This window comes from Desmodus rotundus, chromosome 8, assembly GCF_022682495.2.
Source record: "Desmodus rotundus isolate HL8 chromosome 8, HLdesRot8A.1, whole genome shotgun sequence".
NCBI classification, from domain to species: Eukaryota; Metazoa; Chordata; class Mammalia; order Chiroptera; family Phyllostomidae; genus Desmodus; species Desmodus rotundus.
This window is the reverse complement of record NC_071394.1, coordinates 50631691-50655781: the sequence shown is the minus strand read 5'-3', so window position 1 is coordinate 50655781 and position 24091 is coordinate 50631691. Positions and strand designations below refer to the sequence as shown.

The window sequence follows — 24091 nt, the reverse complement described above, 5'->3', positions numbered from 1 at the left end:
AGTATTTAATACATTATTTCTTTCTGTATTAAATCTCTTCACCCTTTGAGTAACAAAAATAGTCAAATTTACATCAATTCACTTTCCCCTAAATAAAAGCAGGAGTAAAATTTTAGTCTGTAAGCAGGAGTAAAATTTCAGTCTGTAACAAAATATAAAAATAAAGTTTCACCCCAAAAATATAAGAATTTTTAATAGAATAGTATTGTTTTATTTGTATAAGATGAAAGAAATAACTATGTAAGGCCCCTCACCAGTTGAGTATACTTGCTCAATACAGATATATACATCACATATGTTTATTTGGAATATAAAGAAAACATTATAAATTATATAATCCCTGGTTATGTAAATTAATTAATATCAAGTAAAAGTTAGAATCATTGATTGAAAGGAAGCATATTCTCCTACTGTTAAACAGGTGTACTATATAAATAAACAGGGCCATTGGATAGTTCACTAAAATATTTAGTGCAAAATTTATATAGTTTCCTTGTTCAGGAATACCTTGCTAGTCTAACATTCTATTGTAAGTATATCTGCAAAGGAAAACTAGTGCACACATTCTATCAATACTTTCAAAACATTAATTATCCGTGAATAAAGGTAGCATTATAATGGGTAAAGAGAACATATTCCAGAACCAGAAATCTTGTGTTTTGAATCTGAGTTCTACTAGCTTACTAATGAACCTCTTTGTGCCTTGATCTTCCATTCATAATATAAGGTAAAAGTGTATTTACCTCATGGGATCCTTAAGAGAATCAAATGAGTTAATGTAATATTTATAAGTACAGTGTGAAATTCAAAATTGGTGCCATCCTCTCAATTTCATTCGATGGTGAAGGCTCTTAAAGAGTATATGGATGGAGAGGAGTATCTCAGGGGAAATAGATAAGGTAATGTACTCATGGAAAAAAATTACAAAAAGATTGGCTGACTCCTATGACTAAAATATTTCCCCAAATCCCAGAAATAATGAAAACATAGTTCACTCATTTGTTAATTTCATGAGAATTTATGGAGTCTCTATTATGCATAAGATTCCATCATTGTGTTTCTTTTTTGAAGTCTTTCCCCATAGGGAGATTTTTTTTATTCTTGTACCATTATTTTTTTTCACATTTTTTGTTGTTCAAGTACAGTTGTCTCAATTTTCCCCCCACCACTCCCCTCCATTCCAGCCATCCCCACTTCCCACCCTTGACCCTACCCCCGCTTTGGTTTTGTCCAGAGAGCATTATGCTAAGTGAAATAGGCCAGGATGAGAAAGACAAATACCATATGATCTCACCTATAAGTGGAACCTAATCAACAAAACAAACAAGCAAGCAAAATAGAACCAGGACATTGAAATAAAGAACAAACTGACAGTAACCCCGAGGGAGATTATTAAACATCTTCCAAATTCCTGCATTTGATAAGAGGCTTGAGTGTCTTAACTAACATTGAACGTCAGGGGAACATAATCCCAACCAGAACTTAATACCAAAAATCCAGATTCTCACCTAAAAGTCCTCTCACAAGCATCCACACTTAGCAAAAATTGAACCCTTCACTTTCCTGCTGTGAGTTGCTACTCCTGGAGTATCCCTCGTCCCAGAAACATCACTAGCTCCCCAGCAGAAATAGGTAGTCGTCCTTGATTCTTCCATTCTCTTATGTCCTTCCTTGAATACATCATGAGTGTTGCTAATTCTACCTACAAATTTTATCTTGAATCCACTTCTGTTACTCCTCCTTCCACTGCCATGGGGCAAGGGGGTTATCAGACCCAGCCAGGACCCCAGCAATAATCTCCTAAGCAGTCTTCTGGCTTCTGCTCTGTTTCCCCTTCAATCCACCCTCTGCTCAAAAATCTGAGCTATGCTTTCAAAAAGTCAGCCGGGCCACATCGCTCCCTGCTTACAATTCTTCGCTGGCTCTCATAGCACTTAAAATAATCCCAAACTCCTTGGGAGGTCCCCTCACTGTGCCTTCACACGTGAGGGCCTACTTACGAAAGTCCCAGGAACATCTCCTTCCCACTGCAGGCCTTGGTACTTTCTGCTTCTTCCACCTGGAATGTCCATCTCACTCCTAGCTTTCCATATGCCTGCCTCTTTTGAATCAGTAAAGGCTCAGATTAAATGATACTTCTCTAGTGAGGCTCCTCATAGGCAGGGAGTGATATGACCTGCTTGTTTCCTTTAGAGCTCCTTATATTTTATGTGTTTCCTTGCTTACTGTATGCCTCACCAGATATTATGTATGAAAATGTCTTTCCTTGAAAAGGAAGCTGACTCCAAAGAGGCATAAAGGGAAAACAAAAGCCAGTAATGTCAAAGAAATATAGCAATAGAAGTTTTCATTTGCTCAAATCAGAAAAATATTAAGTGCTAATAGCACTCAAAATACTTGTTTAATTGAAAACTCTATGCTCCCAAGAACCAAGATGGCGGCGTAGGTAGACACACTGCGCCTCCTCGCACAACCAGAACTGACAGAGAATCGAACAGCAAGGGGGACCAACACCAAGGAAATAGAAAATAAACATTCATCTAGACCGGTAGGAGGGGCGGAGACGGGCACCGGGGTGGAGAGGACTCGCGTGGCGGTGGCGGGACTGAGACTGGTGGAGTGTGGGACAAATGGCGCAGGCAGTCTGAGCACTAGCAGACCCTGCGGCCCCACATTTGCACAGATAAACCCAGAGGGCCGGACTCAGAGTGGCGGAGAGCGGGGCAGGCAGAGCAGCGGGTAGCACCCCGCGGCACCACATTCGCCCACAGATAAACTGGACCAACGGCGGGCAGCGAAGCAGACCGCGTAACCCACAGCTCCAGCTCGGGGAAATAAAGCCTCAAACCTCTGATTGAAAACGCCCCTGGGGGTTGGGGCGGCAGCGGGAGAGACTCCCGGCCTCACAGGAGAGGTTGTTGGAGAGACCCACAGGGGCCTAGAGTGTGCACAGGCCCACCCACTCGGGAACCAGCACCGGAGTGGCCCAGTTTGATTGTGGGTAGCAGACTGAAGGATTGAAAGCTGGAGGAGAGTGAGGCGGGCGCCATTGCTCCCTCTCAGCCCCTCCCCCACGTACAGCATCACAATGCAGGGACCAGCATTACCCCGCCCCGGTGAACACCTAAGGCTCCGCCCCTTAAAGTAACAGACGCGCCAAGACCAAAAAAAAAAAAAAAAAAAAAAAAGGGCCCAAATGACAGAACACTTCAAAGCTCCAGAAAAAATACAACTTAGCGACGAAGAGATAGCCAGCCTATCGGATGCACAGTTCAAAGCACTGGTTATCAATATGCTCACAGACTTGGTTGAATCTATTCGAAAAACAGATGAAAAAATGAAGCCTATGCTAAGAGAAACAAAGGAAAATGTACAGGGAACCAATAGTGATGAGAAGGAAACTGGGACTCAAATCAATGGTGTGGACCAGAAGGAAGAAACAAACATCCAACCAGAAAAGAATGAAGAAACAAGAACTCGGAAAAATGAGGAGAGGCTTAGGAACCTCCCGGACGCCTTGAAACGTTCCAACATCCGAATTATAGGGGTGCCAGAAGGAGAAGAGGAAGAACAAAAAAATGAAAACTTATTTGAACAAATAATGAAGGAGAACTTCCCTAATCTGGCAAAGGAAATAGACTTCCAGGAAGTCCAGGAAGCTCAGAGAGTCCCAAAGAAGCTGGACCCAAGGAGGAACACACCAAGGCACATCATAATTACATTACCCAAGATTAAACGCAAGGACCTACATCCAAGATTACTGTATCCAGCAAAGCTATCACTTAGAATGGAAGGGAAGATAAAGTGCTTCTCAGATAAGGTCAAGTTAAAGAAGTTCATCATCACCAAGCCCTTATTATATGAAATGTTAAAGGGAGTTACCTAAGAAAAAGAAGATCAAAAATAGGAACAGTAAAAATGACAGCAAACTCACAATTATTAATGGCCACACATAAAACAAAAACGAGAGCAAACTAGGCAAACAACTGGAAGATGAGGGTTGTCATTAAGGGAGTGGGAGGGGGAGAGGGGGGGAAAGGTACAGAGAATAAGTAGCATAGATGATAGGTGGAAAATAGACAGGGGGAGGGTAAAAATAGTGTAGGAAATGTAGAAGCCAAAGAACTTATAAGTATGACCTATGGACATGAACTATAGGGAGGGAATGTGGGAGGGAGGGGGGTGGGCAGGATGGAGTGGAGTGGGGGGGGAAATGGGACAACTGTAATAGCATAATCAATAAATATATTAAAAAAAAAAGAAAACTCTATGCTCCCTAAAGTTATTGAAAACAAATATTTTAATCCCTGTTGTCTAGAAAAAGATTCCTCTACCAGCAGCGTATCAGCCAATAAAATGTGGCGCTGAGAATGCAGTGCAATTGTCCAAACACCACAGGGCAGTGCAGAAAAAGCCCCATGTCCCAGGTAGTGCCGTTATTAAGGCCATGGGCAACTGTTTAATCTTCCCAATAACTGTGCCTTACCGTTGACTCAAATGCAAGTTGATGTAGATGCTAAAATTTCTAGATTTTAGTTGTGAGCTTGCTTTTTCCCTTCATTGAATTCAGAGCTTAGTATTAGAAATCTCTTCATGGGTTCATACATGGCCCAATTTTATTTAGGTAGTTAGTTTTAGTTATTTATAATAAAGGAATAAGTACCTACAAAACAGCCACCTGCTTTATCATGCTGTATGTGAGTTTTCAAGCCTTACTTTTTTTCTCTTGACAACATATTAAGAAGAGTTATCCTAATAACTCTTGTTTTTAGGAGGCCTGTTTCAGGTCATAATTTTGTGAACAGTGTGCTGTGTACATCTTGTGCGTGCCTTCTGTTGTACACTTGCAGCTGTTTGTCTCAGGCGTGTACCTACCACTGAAATTGCTGGGTCACAAAGTATGTGAAGTTCACCTGCATAGATAACAAACCGTGTTCCCAAGCAGTAACCTCAGGAAAGTATAAGAGCCTAGATCTCTTTCAAACAAATGCCAAGTCTTCCTATCCTTCTCATGAAATCGATCTTATTAAGTCTAAAGTGAAACTTAATATTTATCCCTCTTAATTGTCATCTGTTTGGTTTAGATTCATCACTATGGACTGTTGAGATTACCTTAAATAATTCTTCTGGCATCCTTAATATTAACTAACTTTCCCACCTTTTAAAAAAACCTTTAAAATATATTCATGTTCCTTCTATAAAATAGTGATGGGAAAGTAACTCCTGATCTTTGAGAGCTTACTCTGTATTCAGAACTTTATATTTTATTGCATTAATTCTCACAACATAGATTGTATGTACAGACTAGGAAATGGAAGCACAGAGAAGTTTCCCAAGTTCAAGAACAAGAGTCAAGGCCAGCATTAAAACTCCAAAGCCCATGTTCTCTCTAGATTACATTTACTCCTCCTTATCAAAGTCCTTGTAGAGAATTCAAATTTTGTGTCCCTGGACTGAAACCCACCTACCAGCATACAACTCTACCTTCACAATGGTTTGTAAAGTCCCACTCAGTTAAGAATGTATAATTAACCAGCATAACTTATCTTAACAGTCTTTGCAGCATTGCATTTGAGAGAATGCATGCATTTTGGTATTCAGTTCCAGCTCTGCCTCTTACTTTGGACTTGGACAGGTTATATCACCTCTGTCCATGATTAGCATGGCCAGACTAAGCTTGAGTCTCAGTGTCTTCATATGTGGAAAAGGTACAGTGGAACATGACTCTCGGGTGCAGTAAAGTTTAAATGAGAAAATGTGTACAAATACGAAAATGTCCAGCAACACACCCGGAACATAATGGAGGAATATTAACTGGTGGTACTTTTTATACTCCCTTTTATTCTTACAAAGGATTTGAATCCTGCGACTCCTTTTACCTACCTTTTTAGAATCTTGAACATGAATTTGGATAAAAATTCAACCTTTCAAACTAACGTCTAATTTCCACTCCACAAACCATAAAGTCAATACAAAGTGATTGAATTCATCACAGTCTCATATTTGCAGTTTGAACTAAGATAGTCTGATTCTTTGTAGGTATAGAGAGTGATGAAGAAATCAGGCATTTGGATGAAGAAATAAAGGAACTGAATGAATCCAACCTTAAAATTGAAGCAGATATGATGAAACTTCAGACACAGGTAAAAAAATAAAAAACAAAAAAGGTAACTTCATGGTAATCATAATCTTTAGTGGAGGCCAAACATTAAACTGTTAAACCTTGTGATGAAAATACACTAATACAATGAATACACTGAGCATGTCTGGATTATATAACTATTGTAAATACATGTATAGGTGGATCATCTGGGCCATCGCTGAAGTCAAAGGTACTCATGTTTCTGCTCCGGGCGCATCAAAGGCTTTATAAGCAAATGTAACAGGTCATCCTGTAACTAGAGTCCTGTAGAGCATGTGGTGCTTTAGAAAAACTGTCATGAGAAGACATGATCACTTAATTTCATTTAAAATTCAAGTAAAACAGAGCAACATTTTACATTCAGTTTTTCTACAACACCTCTGAATGTATCAGTTTTTGTTAGAAGCAGATCTTTCTGGAGATTTTCATGAACAGCTTCTTTACCAAAAATGCAAGCAATTTCTTAACTTGATATTCTCCTTTGTAATGTCTGCCCCATCCCTGACTAAATTTATCCAAGTGGAAATGAAAAGTTTAGTCCAGAATTTTTTTTGTACACTAATAATGACTCTATTGCAACAAGTGCAGTATCCTTCTCCTTTCTCTCCTCTCCTGAAATGTAGGATTTTTAGAGCAATGTGATCGCCAACTCTCAGAAGTCATTCACAGCAGCTTAAGACAGAAGGTTTTAGTCCATCTGAAACCCACCTTTGGTTTCCTTACTCAGTGTTACCAAGGTCATGGTTTTCCATTAACAATGACTGGGGTCTACGAAAAGAGCTCGGGCTACAAACCATGCAAACTCCTCTGAAGAACCATAGCAAACATAGCAAAGTTCTCTGCCCTCATGGAGCTTAAAGCCTAGAAGGGAGAGGCAGACAATGACAAAAAAAAGTCATAAATGATAAATTGTTTGTATGAGAGAAAAGGGTGGAGAGAGGCAACCAGATTTTAATATAAAACAAGCTAGGCCTCAGAAAGTAGGAAACATTTTGGCAGAGACTTCAGGAATTGAGAGTGTTTGCCAAACAAGTATGGAGGAAGAATGTTTCAAAGAGTAAAAAACAAAAAATCCAAAAATCCTACATCTTGAGAAAGCCCAGAGTTTTGAGAACTAGCAGAATGAGTGTGGCTGTGGGCAAGTGACCTGGGGAGTCAAAGGAGATGAGTCCCAAGGGTATCACAAGAGCATCCTGGGCCAGTTTAAGGACCTTGGTTTTTATTCTGAATGAATGTAGAACATTTTGGGGATTTGAGCCAAAGATTAACATGATCGTATTTGACCTACATCTCACCTGCATTTTCAGAGACTTGCATTGGTAGCTGTGTTGAAGATGGACCAAAAGAATAGATGGCAGGGGGCAAAGCCACACTCAGTGCCCCCCCATGAGAAGGCAGTCAGTCACTCTGGTGGCAGACCCCAGGGACAGCAGTGCAGGTGGGGACAGTCACCCATCATGGAAATTTTGAAGGAGGGTCCTAATGGATTTGAAGTGTGAGAGAAAGAGAGTGATAGGAATACCTTGAAGGCCTGAGCAACATTCTGGTTGCTACCAGCTGGGAAGGAGCAGCTGGTATGCGGAGCAGGTTTGGGAAACACACTGAGCTTGAGATATCCATTGTATAGCCATGTGGAGAGGTGGTGGAATCTTCAATTCACAGAAGTCCGGGCTAAAGACATAACTTGGGAAAGTGAGTCCAAACTTTAGAGCAATAGGATGGGGCTGCTATTTGTGAAGAGAAGTGGTTGGATACACATTCTTTGGCATTTAGGTTCAGCCGATGCCTTTCCTCCAGAAAGAAATCTTTGTACGCCTTCCAAACTCTACTTCTTATATTCTCAATTTATTTCCATTTCAGATCACATCTATGGAGAGCAATTTAAAGACAATAGAGGCAGAGAACAAACTTATAGAACAGAATAATGAAAGCCTGCTAAAGGAGCTGGCGGGTCTAAGCCAAGCTCTCATTTCAAGCCTTGCCGACATCCAGCTCCCCCAGATGGTAAGTCCAAGGCCAGAAAGGAACTGCTCCATTCTGTGCTTGCAATGTTAATGTGCAGTCACCAACAGGGCTGTCAGACAGAAGTGCCGAGCTCTGAGGGGACCTGTCAGCAGTCACTGAGGTATCATGCTTCATTATGCATGGCCTGCAATAACCTCCTTCAGTGGGAACAAGATAGATACATACATTTAAATTACATGAAGGCCAAGGGTTTTTGATACTGTAGAAGTCATTTAAACAATACGTTTATTTGAAGTTGGTTTTATAATGAAAGTTGGAGACCAAAACTCCCTGGCTAAAGTTGTTTTCCCAAATAGAAAGTTTACATGGTTTACAAAACCTGAGATCCAGCCACTTGCATCATCCACCCAATTTAAGAACCATAGAAAAAAATTACCTTGGTGTTTTATTTATACTAAGTATGAAGAACATACTTAAGCCCATTTCATATAAAAAGAAAAGCACACAAGTGAGTAAGGCATTCTTATTTCCAAAATGTAAACACATATTTGAAGTATGGCAACTATTTAAAATTTCTAGAAAAATCATTTCCTCTCCATGTTCATAAATATAATAAACACTTGAAAGAGGGGCTACGTTGTTGAATGCCTTTAATTTCCTCACTGTGTACATTTTTGGAACAAGTTTTCTGAAGCTGCAAATTCTATATAATGAATGTTTTATAGAATTTATAGAATGCTTTAAGAAAGCAGCAATTTAATGAAGATATATGATTAATTTCCTGAAAACAGAAAGTCCCTCAATTTACCCAACTTCCCAGTATGGAGCCTTTGTCTTAACCAATTCCAAATGTGTGTCTAAGCAATAAAAAATCAATAATGTAATAATATAAAGCACAAAGGAAAATAAATGATTACTTTGTGGCCAGTATTGAGGTAATATTGAACATTATTATAATATTATTTATTAATGTTTATCTAACTCATACTTCAAATTTATATTTGTTAATTTTTTTTCCTTTACCAATGTCACTAAAATAATCATTACCATACAAGTTAACTTGTACTTTATGTAATTACCATATAAGGTATTCTAGTGGCAACTTTTAGGGCTGATGGCACTAAATTTTCACAAAAACACCAAAGACATTCTTATTCTATAGTTGAAGAAGTAAAGGCTCAGAGAATCTACATAATTTGATCAAGGCTCCAAAGCTAGCATGAGTCAGGGGGCCCGGGGTTATACTGTGGTTGTTCACTCTGCCACCTGGGTCCTAGTGCCGTTATGTGACTCCAAGAAACATCTGACACCACAAAGGCAGAAGCTAAAAGGAACAGAAAGCCACAGTTAGACAACACTAATAATTTAGATCAGTACTTTGCTGAGTAAAACAAAATAATCTTCAAATTTAGAAAGCTTATCTTCTAAATAGCAACAATAATAATAATATCCTTTATATCTAAAGTGTTTCAACCTTTTAAAAGTCCTTTCTTCTAATCATCTTGTGAAATAAGCAAGGCACATGTCACATGTTTTTAAATATGGGGAAATGGAGGCACCAAAGAATGGTTAGGTAGCTTTGCTTCATGTCATTTACTTCCTTTCACACAGCGGGCAGTTTCTACATATCAAGTGTCTGCTCTCTCTCTCTGAGGCACCACACTAGGCAAAGGAGATACACACACACACACAATAAGGGATGAGTAGACCCTGACTTTGTGGACATCACATTCTACCTGGAAAGACATGTAGAGAAGTAAAGTATATTACAGTGACGCTGCAAGGGGAAAATGCACAGTGAAGTGGCTGAGAATAAAAGAGGAACATTTTCCACCAGACAATTGGTCAGTGAGCAGCTTGCTCAAATCTCAGATTCTGTAATCCAACCCAGTGCTGTCAAAACAAGCATCTGGTACAAAAAAGCCTTCCCCCACCCAGCCTCGCTGACTTCACAGACTGGAGGTCTGTTTTATGCTGAGCACATGCAGTTGAAGCTGAGAAGTAGGGCAGCTTCGAGGGGTCTTACTCAGCTGCCAGACAGCTACCTCATGTGGCTCCAAACTGACCACAAAATACTGGACTTTCACATTAATCCCACCAATTGAGCAAGGGACAAGCAGATGAATCTCTCAACACACACTTAGTCTCTGTCCCTCTCCCCAAACTCCAGCAGCTACGTGCATCCTTACCTTCCTTCCCAGACTTGATGTTACTAGCATGCTTCCTTGTGGTTTGGTCCTCCTTTTGCCTCAGACTGAATCTCTGTGATTGGTTCAATGTGTTTTGTCTTCACTTAGGGGCCTATCAGTGAGCAGAATTTTGAAGCATATGTAAATACACTCACAGACATGTACAGCAATCTGGAACGGGACTATTCCCCGGAATGCAAAGCTCTGCTAGAAAGTATCAAACAGGCAGTGAAGGGCATCCACGTGTAGGACCGCAGCAGCACCGGGCAACAGAAATCACCAACAGCAGTTTTATCTGCTAGGGGCTCCTGGGCTGCTAAGGCATGCAGGTTGCCGTACTGCATTTACAATTGCAACATTGCACTAATTTTTCCCCCCAGCTGTCATAAAAAGGAAAGAAAAACTATGATAGACTCTTTGAATTAAAAGCAATGCTGTCAAATATTATATTTTATTTATTTTCATATGTTTTTCTTTTTTTCTTCATTGCACTCTTTTGAATTTTTTCTTTGTAAAGTATATGTAAATTAATGTGACATTTTATATTTTATTTATTTCTAATCAAAGAGTTTTTTATCTTTTAACTGCATTTTGAAGTCTGCCATATTTTTACAAGTGTTTGTTAATTTTCCAATAGAATTTAAATAGAAATGCTATTCTCAAATCACATATCTTGCTGGGTTTAAATGAGAAAAAAAATAGTATGAAGGAAATCCTTGTCTAAGGACTGGACTATGCTCCGGTTTGATTTTTATTGCACAGTCCCCCTCCCCCCTCCTTCACCCCTTTCACTGGCTTTGTATTTATAAGTGGGCTTGTGGTCAGGTGAGATGCATGAAAGGAAAAAGAAGACAAATGGTGCCCACTAGGGGGCAGTGCACTCTCACAGCAGCACAGGTACTGGAAAAGCCTGTTCAGAATCTGTTCGTGATAATTAAATATAGCAATCAGCAAAGTATTCGACTTGGCTGTATGGTTATGGTTAACATGAATTATTTATTTGAAATGTTTTAAAGAAGCATAAACTTTTTTAGTGATGCAGACTTGTCTGTTTGTTTTTCAAGTCATATCAGCTAGTTGGCAACTCTTATCCCAAGATGAGAAATAAGACTTGATGTGACCAGCCAGGCTCTCCTGCCATATGTTGGTACAATATCCAAGTGACAATATTAATGTAGATTTGTACTTAGCAAATAAAAATACATCCAAATGGAAATTTTGTAGATACCATATCCCCTGAAATAGCATTTATCTTACTTGGTTGACTGGAAAGGAATGGAAAATATAGTAACACATGAAAAAATGTTACTCTGATCTGAGTAATTACTTTGAACACTGGTGACATCGCCTTACCATCTTTAGGCAACAGTAAAACTTTCAATTTGATTAAAATCTTTCTGTTGAACTACAAGTGCTATAAAGTGTACACACTCAACTCACAGGCACACACACTCACGTACGCTCACACACACATAAAACTGAGCCCCAAATCTTGAATTTCTGGATGGATCAGAGTTTAGTAGTTGCTACAGTAAAGGCAATGTCTATTTCAGGGATTGTAAAGTAGTTAAGCATTGTTTCAAAAGTTTTTTTATATTTATTTTTTTTAAGAAAAGGTATAGACAACCAGCTAAACTGCCTTTTTGGTGTGCACACACACCTCGTGTGCAATGTGCCTCCGTGTAAATGGACACTTGAACTTAGTGTGGGCATAATTTTCTGTTCTATAACAAAAGTGTTTATTTTTTACTAGCCCCATGGATATGTAATTGAATTTGATGGCACTCACAGGCTTGATATATTTATTCCACTGTTATTACTGTTACCTGCACAAATTAAAAGTAATATCAACAGTAATCCCACTTCCGTGCCGCTGTGGTCATTGTCATGTACTGAGTGGGGCTTATCTTTGGTTCGGGGTTCGTTTGAACTCTTGAATCTTAGTTTAGTGAAAATGAGATGTCTGTTCTTAGGTAGGAATGGTGTTTATTTAAAAATCAATTTAAAAAAGAAAAAGAGCTACCATATGTGCTGTCTATTATAAATGGGACACCAAACAAAATTTCCTATTAAAGTTATGTACTTGCAAACGTTTTGCTATACAGTACTTGATAGATGCATTACAAATGAGTTTGCTTATTACAAAGTTTAATTTGCTAAATATTTTAACATGTTTGTTATATATTTTATTTAATTTAAAAGAAATCTCTTACCAACCTATGTATTTATTACTATAATTTACTATGACTTCAGGTTAATTTATGTGTGTTTGCATAGTTTGAGCAGTATGTTTGTGAAGTACATTTATATTTATTTGCCTCCTTTGTACTTGATGTGTTTTGTAATGTGCACTGAATTTTTTTCCTTTCAGCTCTGTTGATTGACACTGTAAATTGGGTCTTTTGTAAACAACAAAAGGGCAACGATGTTTGCATATTTTTAATTTCAAGTAGTTTGTTTGTATACTGTTTCTTCAAACAATTAATATTTCTTACATCAAAGAAACAAAACTGTGTTCAGTGCTGTACATTTGGTGTATGGTAGGAAATAAAAATGGATAACGAGTTTTGCTGTGATCTTCCTCAGGCTACTGCACAGACACCGTTCTCACCGTCCAGTGGAAAGCACTGCCCCAGAGGAGCTCTGCGGGTCAAGTACCCCTGAGCCCTTGGGCATCTCTGATGTACCTCGTTTCTGTTAACCAGTCTGCTTGGCTTGTCCTTCCACCACAAGTAGACAGGGTTTATTTTCCCGCTGACAAGTGGTCACAGCCTTTGGCTGAGCACACATCTACAGAAAGGATGGGTGCCCGCAGTGTAAGACACACCTTTGCTAGCACTGGCAGGAAATGCGCCTGGGTCTAGTGAGCAATAAAATGCAGGCCTCACCCTCCTGATTGGCAAATTGCTAGGGGCATATCTGTATATTCATATAAGTCCGTTGGACTCAAATTTTAAAAAGTAATGATTGATTCTTGATAGCACCTCCTTTACTTATGTGTTTTTCTCACCTAATATCAGTGTTCAATTTTTCAGACTATGAAATAGGTCAGGCAGAGGGATCAAGAACAACAAATGAACAAATAAACAAACAAAACAAGCTCATGGATACCAGTGACAGAATGGTGGTTACCAGAGGAAAGGAGATTTGGGGGAGGATGAAGAGGGTAGAGGTGACAGAGGGAAACTAGACTTCAGGTGGTGAGCACACAATATAGTATACAGATGTCATATTATAAAGCTGTACATGTGAAATCTATATAATGTTACTAACTAATGTTACCCGACTACATTTAATTTTTAAAATTTCTGATTTCAGTTCAGATTTATACATCTTTAGGACTGGATGCCATTCATACTCAATGTGGCAAAAACCCATATAATTCATGTAATGAAGCAACATCAGCTGAAGGGAAGCGTGGGTCGTCAGAGGACAGCAAGATACTTGGGTGGACCTTTATGTAACAGGGGTAGTACAAGGCAGTCAATGCACAATAATAGCTTTGCTTCCGGTCACCAAATTTATTTGTATGACATGTGCAAATCCTGTAAAATGGATCACAAGATGCAAATCTGCTCAGCCAGCTACTTAGCTTACTCTTTGCAGAATACATGTATCTTGCACTGATTGGGATTTTACATCAATGAGTATTGTCTTCATTTTTATCACCCAACATGGCAGAAGAACAGTACCAGTTCCACTGGAAATGAGAAGAGAATGATGAATAAGAATCATACATGAGGGTATTTACGCCAGGCCCACTTCCTGGCTTCCATGTAAGTTCAGCCTGGGGGGGGCCATGAAATGAGTGGTAGGTATTATGACTGCGGTGCAAACAGGGTCCTGTGGAAACAGGGTGGAGGTTCACACAACTAACTGATGTCCTGGGGAAAGTGCCAGGTACGGATGAGCTGGGCAAGTTGGAGGAAAGGCATTGCAGGTAACGGAAACATCATGTGCACAGTCATGGTGATGAGACAAATCCAAGCAGCCTAAGGTAATTAAAATATAAAAAAAAAAAAAGAAAAAGAAAAACTGGTGAGAAGATAAGAGGGAAAAAGCCCAGGTAAGTGGGAGAGCAGGTCATATTATAAACAGCCATATTAAAGAGTTCTAATTTCCATAAACAGACTTTGGAACACCAAAGAAAGATTTAAAATCAGAATTATAGGATCAGATTTCCATTAGAGAACATTTATTCTAGCAATTCAAACAATTAATATTTCTTACATCAAAGCAACACGTGTGTTTAGTGATGTACCTTTACCATTTGGTGGGGAATAAGAATTGATATTGAGTTTTGCTGTGATCTTGTTCAAGCTACTATATGGAAACTATTATCACTATCCCATGAAAGATGCTGGAGCCTTAAGACACAAAACTAAAATATTTCTACTTGAACCAATGTCCTGATTGAAAAGAAGGCGTGAATGATTCTTTGTTTTGTCTCATGAGAAAAAGTTTTAAAATTAATTTCTTATGACACATAAATATTTTATTAATATTAATAAAGTTAATGTTCTCTGTGTCTCTATACATTATGCCCATTTCACTGTGGTCTGGGAATATTACTCTGCTCTGCCTTTGTATTACTCAGCAGATAATTCTGAAGTAAGCACATTTAATTGGCTAATAACCATCTATATTGTTAGACATAATCGATGTTGCCTTGTATACTTCATCTCATGAAATCCACAATTATCACGATGCCCAACTAAACTGATGAGGAAACTGGTCCTCAGAAATGTTAGTAAGTCACCCAAGACTACAAGACTCATAGATACAGAGAACAGACTGACGGTTGCCAGAGCAGGGGAAATGGGGGCTGGGGGGAAAAGATGAAGAGATTAAAAAGTACAGAAATTGGTAATTACAGTACAGTTACAGGGATGTAAATTACAGCATAAGGAATACCATCAATAAGGTTATAAAAACTACTTGTATGTGTGGTACCATGTGGGTACTTGAAATATCGGGAGGACCACTTTGTAATTGTGTAATCCCTATTCTATACACCTGAAATGAATACAAATTATAATATTGAATGTAAACTATAATTGAAAAATAAAAACACTAGGAAAAGGTACGGCCAAAATTTGACCTCTTTTCATTATTTTTAAGGTCTAATCTGGGGGAATCTGTCTAGTCACCTTTCAGATGCCATCTCACCTGGAAGAAAGAAAACAGGAATTAGTTAAGATTAAGATATAGACTAGGGCCCAGACATATCAACATTCTTAAATCGTGACAATGTCATCTCCCATTACTGAGTCCTCATAGTGCCTGTGAGCCCCTGAATTTGCTCTCATTCGCTTGACTGCCACACCAGACGGGTAATGATCGGCATTCCACTGACAGAAACTGAAGGTTAGAGAGAATACAGAATTTGCTCAAGCGTCAGCACTAAATGCCAGGGTCAGGGTTCAACCCCATTCTGACCCAGTGTAGAGCCCCTGTCCCTGCTGCAAGCCATCGTTGCCGTCTTTGACCAACCCCTGACTTGCTGACCATCATCCTAACCTACCTCGCATAAAGTCATTGGACAAGAGGCGGTCAGTTTAATCACCACTCTGGATAAAGTTTTTTAAAGAAGCATCATTTTTACATTTAAGCCACACTAATATGATACATTTATCTTGTGAAGTCATATCATAAAAATGTGACATCTTAATAATTTATTTGACAAATTGGGATTGAAAATCTTACTATGGTTGTAATAACAGTCAAAAAAGAAAAAATGCAAATAACTCATTTTTTGTTGTTTTTAGAACAAAACAACTCAATTATTGTTCTATCAGTAGCTACTTTGTGTGAGCTTGACAGTTTTACGTTGGCCTCTGATGAATAAAAGGACACTTAGTACTGACCTTTATCAGCCATTAAATACTTAAAAACATAAAGAAGATATAAAGTTCTCTGTGCTTAAGAAACAGCTGTTGTTTTAGATTTCCCACTCAAATATGTATTATCATCTACAAGTGTGGTCATTTCCCTTCTGTGACTGAGGACCTTGCTATGTTTGAAATGAAATCCAGGATCAGATGGATGAGTTAGATATTTTGAAGTAAGAATGGCCCTTTGGGGATGTGACACCCTAATAGTGTTTTAAAGGATCAAACTTTTAACCATTGGAAATCTTCGTAAATATTTATCCCCAAGACTAGTGTACTCGAGAGAACTTTCAAGTATTGTGCTTCATCAAACCCCTGAGGACCGAAAGCATTCATAACCACACAGCTGGCAGCAGTCAGGCCAAGCATGCTGTCCCCTCTGACGTGCTTGACTATCAGATTATCCTCATTCACATGAGTGCACTATTCCAGGAAATTCTTTCCCAGGAAGAAAAATTGAAAATGCCTTCATTATTTGTTCCAGGAACTTCTTATAAGTACATTGATCTGCATGGGAACTACTCAATGTACTCTCGGACTAAGTACCTCTTCTCAGGACCACATGCTCTGAAATGATTGTTTTCTCTCGGGGACTCACTTTGAACCCCCGGCTGTGCTGTGTGCATCTCTCCTAGGTTGTTATGTCATGAACTTGCCTAATTCTAACCACACCCTCACATTCAAAGGCCCTCTTTAAATCAGAACGCCCAACCCACATGAATATCCCACCTCTGCCTGCCCCTCTCCGCAGATGCGAAAACCCTGTCAAGTTGAACTTAGTTTTCTGTATCAACAGATTATTTGGGCTGTGTTCTGTGGCAGCGGCATTCAACAGACCCAAGTAATTGCTGCACACAGGCATGATATATTTCTATATCCTCAGTTTTAGGTAAGCAGGTACATAAATGGCTTAATTTTCAATCATCAAAAACCTAAAAGCTTAACTCTAAATATTTCCACCAATCTTTTTTTGGTGTTTCTGTGAACATGTAGCTCAGAGATCATAATGCTTCTTTTTCTCCTTTTCTTGTTTTGTGAGGGAGAAATCCTCAAAATTTGAGAACATCTGAGAACTATTGATATTATAATGTTTACAAGTTCAGACAAGAAAACAAAATGACTAATAACACTATACAACCCATAAACCTATCAAACATACTTGCACAACCCTGGAATCCACTCATTTTAGCTCTTTTTGTTTTTTTTATTTTTATAATTAGCAATCTACAGAACCAAATTCTGTTTTAAAAGATTATTGTCATACTCGGGATGATTGTTTTAGTGCAAATGCTGAAATAGAAGCTGAGGGAACCTATCATAAATTAGAAAACCAAAAATATCACATAGATTTCCTTTAAGCAACAGTGATCTTCAGTTGTTAGGGAAACCTGAGTTTGCCGTTGTCATGGAAGGACAGCATACGTCCTGAAGGGGAAAGGCAGTGGTGGGCTATTTATACTTGGCGAGCTCTGTTTTAAGACAGCTCCTTCAATGGCAGTGTCTAATTAGGTATATGATACAATAGCTTACAAGCAGTGGACACGGGTTCAGAGGCGAGACATTGGAAGGGAGACTTGGAAGAGTAAACAACTGTTTGAAGCTATCTATTGAAAGTTGCCTGTTCTGATATTCATTTAAAAGGATTTTTGGGTAGATCTTGAGAGAACAATAAAGTTGTTTGCAGTTTTATCCTCCTGGGAAGAATTTTCTGCAATGATAAAGCCATGTCAGTACACTATAATAGCAAAGTTATATTTTATATGGTAAGCTGTGTGGGGTAAATAGTTTTTCCTCTCCAAGGTAAATCACAGAAATTTTACTGTGGACTTGAGGAATCCTAAGGCTTTTGAGCTGACAGGGATGGATTCAGGAAAGGTGTGAGGATCTGGTAGCCAGGGCCAGCAGGAGTTCCTAGGCATGGAGACAGAACCAGTTCTGAAAACATGGCAGAAGCAAGCCCATTATCTGCTAGTAACAACAGCATCATTGTGCACACCTTGTTGTTGTAAACACTCCTTTACTGCGCGTATCTGGGAAGGGACTAATTAGGCAGCATACACAATGCCCTTGCCCTTAGCGGATAGACACATACACCTTGAATGGGCAAAATGGATGAGCAGAGGGCTGGGGCAGAAACCAAAGGAAACAGGTCTGATGTAAACCAAACACTGCCAAATGTTGAGTATATGTGATCTTAGAAAGTCTCTCACCACAGGACCTGTATTTGTTTTTTGTTTTGTTAAAGATTTCATTTTTAGGGAAAACTTTATTAATTTATTTTTAGAGAAAAGGGAGGGGAGGGAGAAGAAGAGGGACAAAAACATCAAAATGAGCAAAAAGCATTGATTGGTTGACTCTTCTATGTGCCACTTCCAGGGACCAAACCCACAACCCAGGCTGTGCCCTGACTGGGAATCGAACAGGGGACCTTTTGTTTGCAGGACAAAGCCCAACACACTGAGCAACTGATCAGGGCTTGTACATAATTTTTTTTAAACCAAAGACTCAAAAAGGTAAGTAGCTTGTCCAAGATCATCCAGCTGGCTAAAGGAGTAGCTAGAATTTAGTTTGTCTAACTCTAAATATCATAGTTCTCTCACCACTTCATACTGATGCCAGTACTTGTTGGAGAAAAATACTAGACCTGGTGGGAGATGAAGTAGGTGGTAGAGTCAAAGTTGGAAAGACCAGCTGAAAAGCCGAAAAGATGGTAAGGGCCTGAGCAAAGGCAATTCTATGGAAAATTAGGAGGAAGGCCAAGTTCAAGGAAAAATTTCAAAACATAGAATTATTAAACTTTTAGATTGCCTGAGAAAATTGACACCTACATTTCATTTGTACATTTAATATCTATGATATTTTTTTACCCGAAGTGAATAAAAACCTTGAAGTTTAACTGACCATCTAAGGCTGGAACTTCTAAAGTATAGTGCCCAGGCCACAGCTAGGCTGGGAGGCCAGCCAATGATCTGTAAGAAGTGTGACAGTTTCAGAACACGAGGAAAACAAATTTGTCAAATGCGTTTTACAAATTTGATATATCTTAAATTATTATTTTCACCAAAATCCCAATTATCATAGTCCGTAAGAATTGCAAGTAAGCTATAGGATGGTCTGGGTTAGTTTTTATGAGTACAAGCTAAAATTCTGTTCATCTGGTGCAATTCATCTCAGTGAACATATTTTCATGCTCGTTGTGCCTATGTTTAAGCTGATTAAATTTTCATTGCCTTGTTTTGTTGATACACAAGTGAATCAAGGGCTCAAAATCGATTCATTAAAATGAAAATGAAGAAGTGACAATTCTAACCCAAATATCTCAACTTAGAAAAACATACTCCCATGAGGCAGACGCTAATGATTTCCCCAATGATATATCAGGAAACTGAGGCATGTAGTGAGTTCTTAAGATAAGATGACAAAGCTCCAAGCTTTGTAAGTGACAAAGCTTGGATTTGAACACTGCCATTGAGGACCTGGGGCCTGCAGTATAAGTGCTGAGATACAGGGCCAAACAGTTAAAAAGGTAGATTTGTTCTATTAGCATCCAAAACCTGTGAGATTTTTTTTCTTTTTTGCTGAATTAATGAGAAATTTTACACCATTATTTAAACTTAGCATCGGTAGTAATGAAGCACCTGCTAAGTGTGAAAAAGGAAAGGCATTCGTGCTGGAATAAAAGTGGTTCAACCTGAATGCCAATCCACAGTCTATCTCATTCACATGGAGCAGCTGGCATTGCAATACGCCCCTTGATCTTAGTGCTGGCTTGGAGGAAATAGTGGAAATTGAAATAATTATCTTTGGCCACTGAATGTACATGTTCTTAGCATTCTTTGTATTTTTTTACCCTGAAGTATTCTAATTAAGAGAAGGTGTCACTACTATTCAAGATCATTTTTAAATAAAGAATGAGATAAAGATACATATTTTTTATTGTTGTTCAAGTACAGTTGTCTCCATTTTCCCCCCACCACTCTCCCATGCCCCATCCACCCCCATCTCTCACCCTCAATCCTTACTCCCCTTTGGCTTTGTCCATGGGTCCTTTATACATGTTCCTTGATGACCCTTCCCCTTCTTTCCCCCGTTATCTCTCTATTATCTTGATATTGCTATTATAACCATCTCTAAAATTTCATGCAACTTTGTCAGTTTTGGATCTCAAAGATATTCAGTGTCTTAAATATGCTGAACCTGTAACTTTAAAGCCAAAATATCATAACTTTTATTGTTGAGGAAAAGATAGCAGAATTTCTGAGTAAACTATGAATCATCAAACAGTTTGATCACCTTAAGTTCTTCCACAAAACTGGATTATTTTTTTTACTCAGTGGAGAAAGAAATCGATGGCTCTATTGGACATACCTAAAAACTATACTAAGATCAAATACATTCCAAAATGCTTTTATAAACATATACAACCAAGGAATGGATGAAGAATCCATTCAGAGTGCTTGTCCAAGTTAACAAACCTGAGTTTTGTGTGAGGCATTTGTCACCTTAATTCCTTTGAAGCACTGAAATTAGTAAGGAATGAGAAATCTCACCACTACTTTTAGATCCATATTCCATTCAAATATACAAAACTTCTTTCCAGAGCCACTAAATAATATCTATCACCTTAATAACTGATCATCGTTTTAGGATTTTCTAATAGAAATAAGGAATAATACACTTAATTGTACTAGATAGATTTGGTTCATCTGAACATAACAGTAAGACTCCATTAAGGAGTCTTAATGACTTGTGAGAGGAGCTCTAAGCTTGATCTCTCTCTCTTTCTCTCCAAAAAGTTGGATGGCCAGCAGTCCAGTGTGGCTCTAGTTTCATCTGTCTTTCCAATCATACTATCAATAGGTTGCATCTGCAGGGTAATAACGTGAACCAACAAGGCTGCTAGATCTCCAGCCATTTCACCTGCATCCTAGACTAAGAGGAGGATGGCAAAAGAAAGAAGAAAGAAAGGAGAAAGAAAAGAGAGAGAGAGAGAGAGAGAGAGAGAGAGAGAGAGAGAGAGAGAGAGAGAAAGAGAGAGAGAGAGAGAGGGAGAGAGAGAGAGAGAGGAAAGAAAGAAGAAAGAAAGAAAGAAAGAAAGAAAGAAAGAAAGAAAGAAAGAAAGAAAGAAAGAAAGAAAGAAAGAAAGGAAGGAAGGAAGGAAGGAAGGAAGGAAGGAAGGAGGAAAGGAGGGATGTAAGGAAGGATGGAAGAAATAAAGAAAGAAAAGAAAGAAGAGTAAAGAAAAAAAGAAAAGAAAGCAGGCAAAAGAGCAACAAAGGGACTCACAGAGATTAGCCAGGTCCCTTTAACTGGCCATCCCATACACTACATATAACACATGTACTTACTTTGGCCTGAATAAAAGTCATATGGACTTACCTAAATCTAGAGAAGTCTTTTATTTTAGATAATTATGTGCAGAGTTCTGTTACTCAGTAAGGAAGAGAACAGATGCTGAAGTTGGCTCCTCTTGTTCTCAGCCACTGAAGCAACATGATGTGGAGAATCATGTGTAGCTCATTTATCCAGGGTGGAATTGGGTGAAAGTTCTTCACTGCAATTTAAAAAATTGTCAGCTTAAATACTCATTTTGTCTATTATTTTAAGTATATTTTATTGATTATGCTATTACAGTTGTCCCAATATTTTCCCCTTTGCCCCCCTCCAAAGGGTAACCCCTTCTCTCCAGTATCCCCCTCTTATTTCATGTTCATAGGTTGTGCATGTAAGTTCTTTGGCTTTTCCATTTCCTGTACTATTCTTAACCTCCCCCTGTCTATTTTTGTACCTACCAATTATGCTTCTTAATTCCTATACTTTTCCCCCCATCTTCCCCTTCCCCCTCCCCACTGAAAACTCCCCATGTGATCTCTATTTCTATGATTTTGTTCCTGTTCTACTTGCTTGCTTCGTTTGTTTTTGTTTTTTTAGATTCGGTTGTTGATGATAGTTGTGAGTTTGTTCTCATTTTACTGTTCATAGTTTTGATCTTCTTCTTTTTCTTAAATAAGTCCCTTTAACATTTCATATAATAAGGGCATGGTAATGATGAGCTTTAGCTTTGCATTGTTTGGGAAGCACTTTATCTGCCCTTCAATTCTAAATGATAGCTTTGATGGATAGAATAATCTTGGTTGTAGGTCCTTGCTTTTCATTACTTTGAACACTTCTTGACAATCTCTTCTTCTCTGCAAGGTTTCTTTTGATAAATCTGCTAGTAATCTTATGGGAACTCCTTGGTAGGTAACTGCTTTTCTGTTGCTGCTTTTAAGATTCTCTATTTTTAACCTTTGGCATTTTAATTATGATGTGTCTTGGTGTGGTCCTCTTTGGGTCCAACTTGTTTGGGACCCTCTTTGCTTCCTAGACTTCTATGTCTATTTTCCTTGCCAAATGAGTGAAGTTTTCTTTCATTATTTTTTCAAATAAGTTTAGAATTTCATGTTCTTCCTCTTCTCCCTGTGGCATCTCTATGATTTGGATGTTGACACATTTGGAGATGTCTCAGAACCTTCTTATTCTCTTCTTGTTTTTTGAATTCTTGTTTTTCATTCTGTACTGGTTGACCATTTATGTCTCCCTTATGTTCCCCATCATCGATTTGAACCCTGGCTTCCTTCCCTTCACTGTTGGTTCCCTGTAGATTTTTCTTTATTTCACTTAGTGTAGCCTTCACTTCTTCCCTTATGTGTTTGCCATACTCAACGAGTTCTCTGAGCATCCTTATCACCAGTGTTTTGAACTCTGCATCTGATAGGTTGGCTATCTCCATTTTGCTTAGTTCTTTTTCTGGAGTTTTGATCTATTCTTTCATTTGGGTCATATTTCCTTGTCTCCTCAATTTGGCAGCCTCTTTGTTTGTTTCTATTAGGTGGAGCTGTTTTGACTCTGTCTTGGTGCACCTGTTACCTTGCAAAGGGTGGGGCCTTAGGTATCCCCCAGGGTGGGGCAACCCCCTTCACCACTTTGTGGCACTGTATGTGGGAGAGAGTTCAGAGAGGGAATGATGCCACTTTCTTGGCTTTCACCTTGTTTCCAGTCTCTTCCCCCACTTCCCAGATGGGACTGGTGCCCTTCTAGCTGCTGCCCTGGTGCTGAATCCAGAGTGGGTTGGTTTGCATATGTTCTTGAATATGCTGGTCCTTTAAAAAGACTGTCCTGAGAAACCAGCAGTTTTTTCTGTGGCCTAACCCCCACTGGTTTTTACATCCAGATGTTATGAGGCTTTATTTTGAGATGCTGGAACCCTGAGCTCTCAGTCTGGCCTGGGGCTGGGATTACTCACTCCCCAATGATCCACTCAGTTGTCCCTCCTGGTTTTTATCCAACACACATGAACGTGGGACCTCTGTGCCACTGGCTGGCCACCACACCACTGCCTTGCCACCACTTCCTTGCTGCTGCCACACCACGTCCTCTCAGCCCCAACTCCCTGTTTCTGTCCCTCCTACCCATCTGGATGAATGTTTCTTCTTTATCTCCTTTGTTGTTGGACTTCCATACAGTTCTATTTTCTGGCAGTTCTGATTGTTTTTTGTTATGAAGTTAGTTGTGATCCTTCTTATGGTTGTTAGTGGAGGTAAAGTGTGCCTACCTCCACCTCCACTTTAGCTGGAAGTCCTTTGTTTATTATTTTAAAGTTCAAATAAATCTTTTTTTCCCTCAAACTGGATGTTTGCTGTTGTTGGACATATTAAGTGGATTGAATATGCCCCAAGTTTGATGTGCACTTATTGCCATGACTCAATTTGAGGGGACAAAAAGTCCATTTTCTCCAAATACCAACCTCACAGGGTTCCATTCTCCACTGCTCCCAAAATTCCCATCTATGGGAAGAGAAGAAGGTTTGCCATATCAGACACACCAGGCACTTTTTAATTTGTGACTGTTTACCTGGCAGAAAT

The 24091-nt window shown here is 38.9% G+C and overlaps 1 protein-coding gene across 1 annotated transcript in view; it reads left to right on the top strand.

Annotated features, from left to right (window-relative positions):
* Nucleotides 1–12860, top strand: part of ST18 (ST18 C2H2C-type zinc finger transcription factor) — a 145158-nt gene extending 132298 nt beyond the window's left edge. Inside the window, exons 23-25 of the mRNA XM_053930203.2 lie at nt 6040–6143; nt 8003–8146; nt 10405–12860. Coding sequence (XP_053786178.1) covers nt 6040–6143; nt 8003–8146; nt 10405–10545 — 389 coding nt within the window. The 3' untranslated portion in view covers nt 10546–12860. The remainder of the gene's footprint in view (nt 1–6039; nt 6144–8002; nt 8147–10404) is intronic.
* The last annotated feature ends 11231 nt before the right edge of the window (nt 12861–24091 follow it).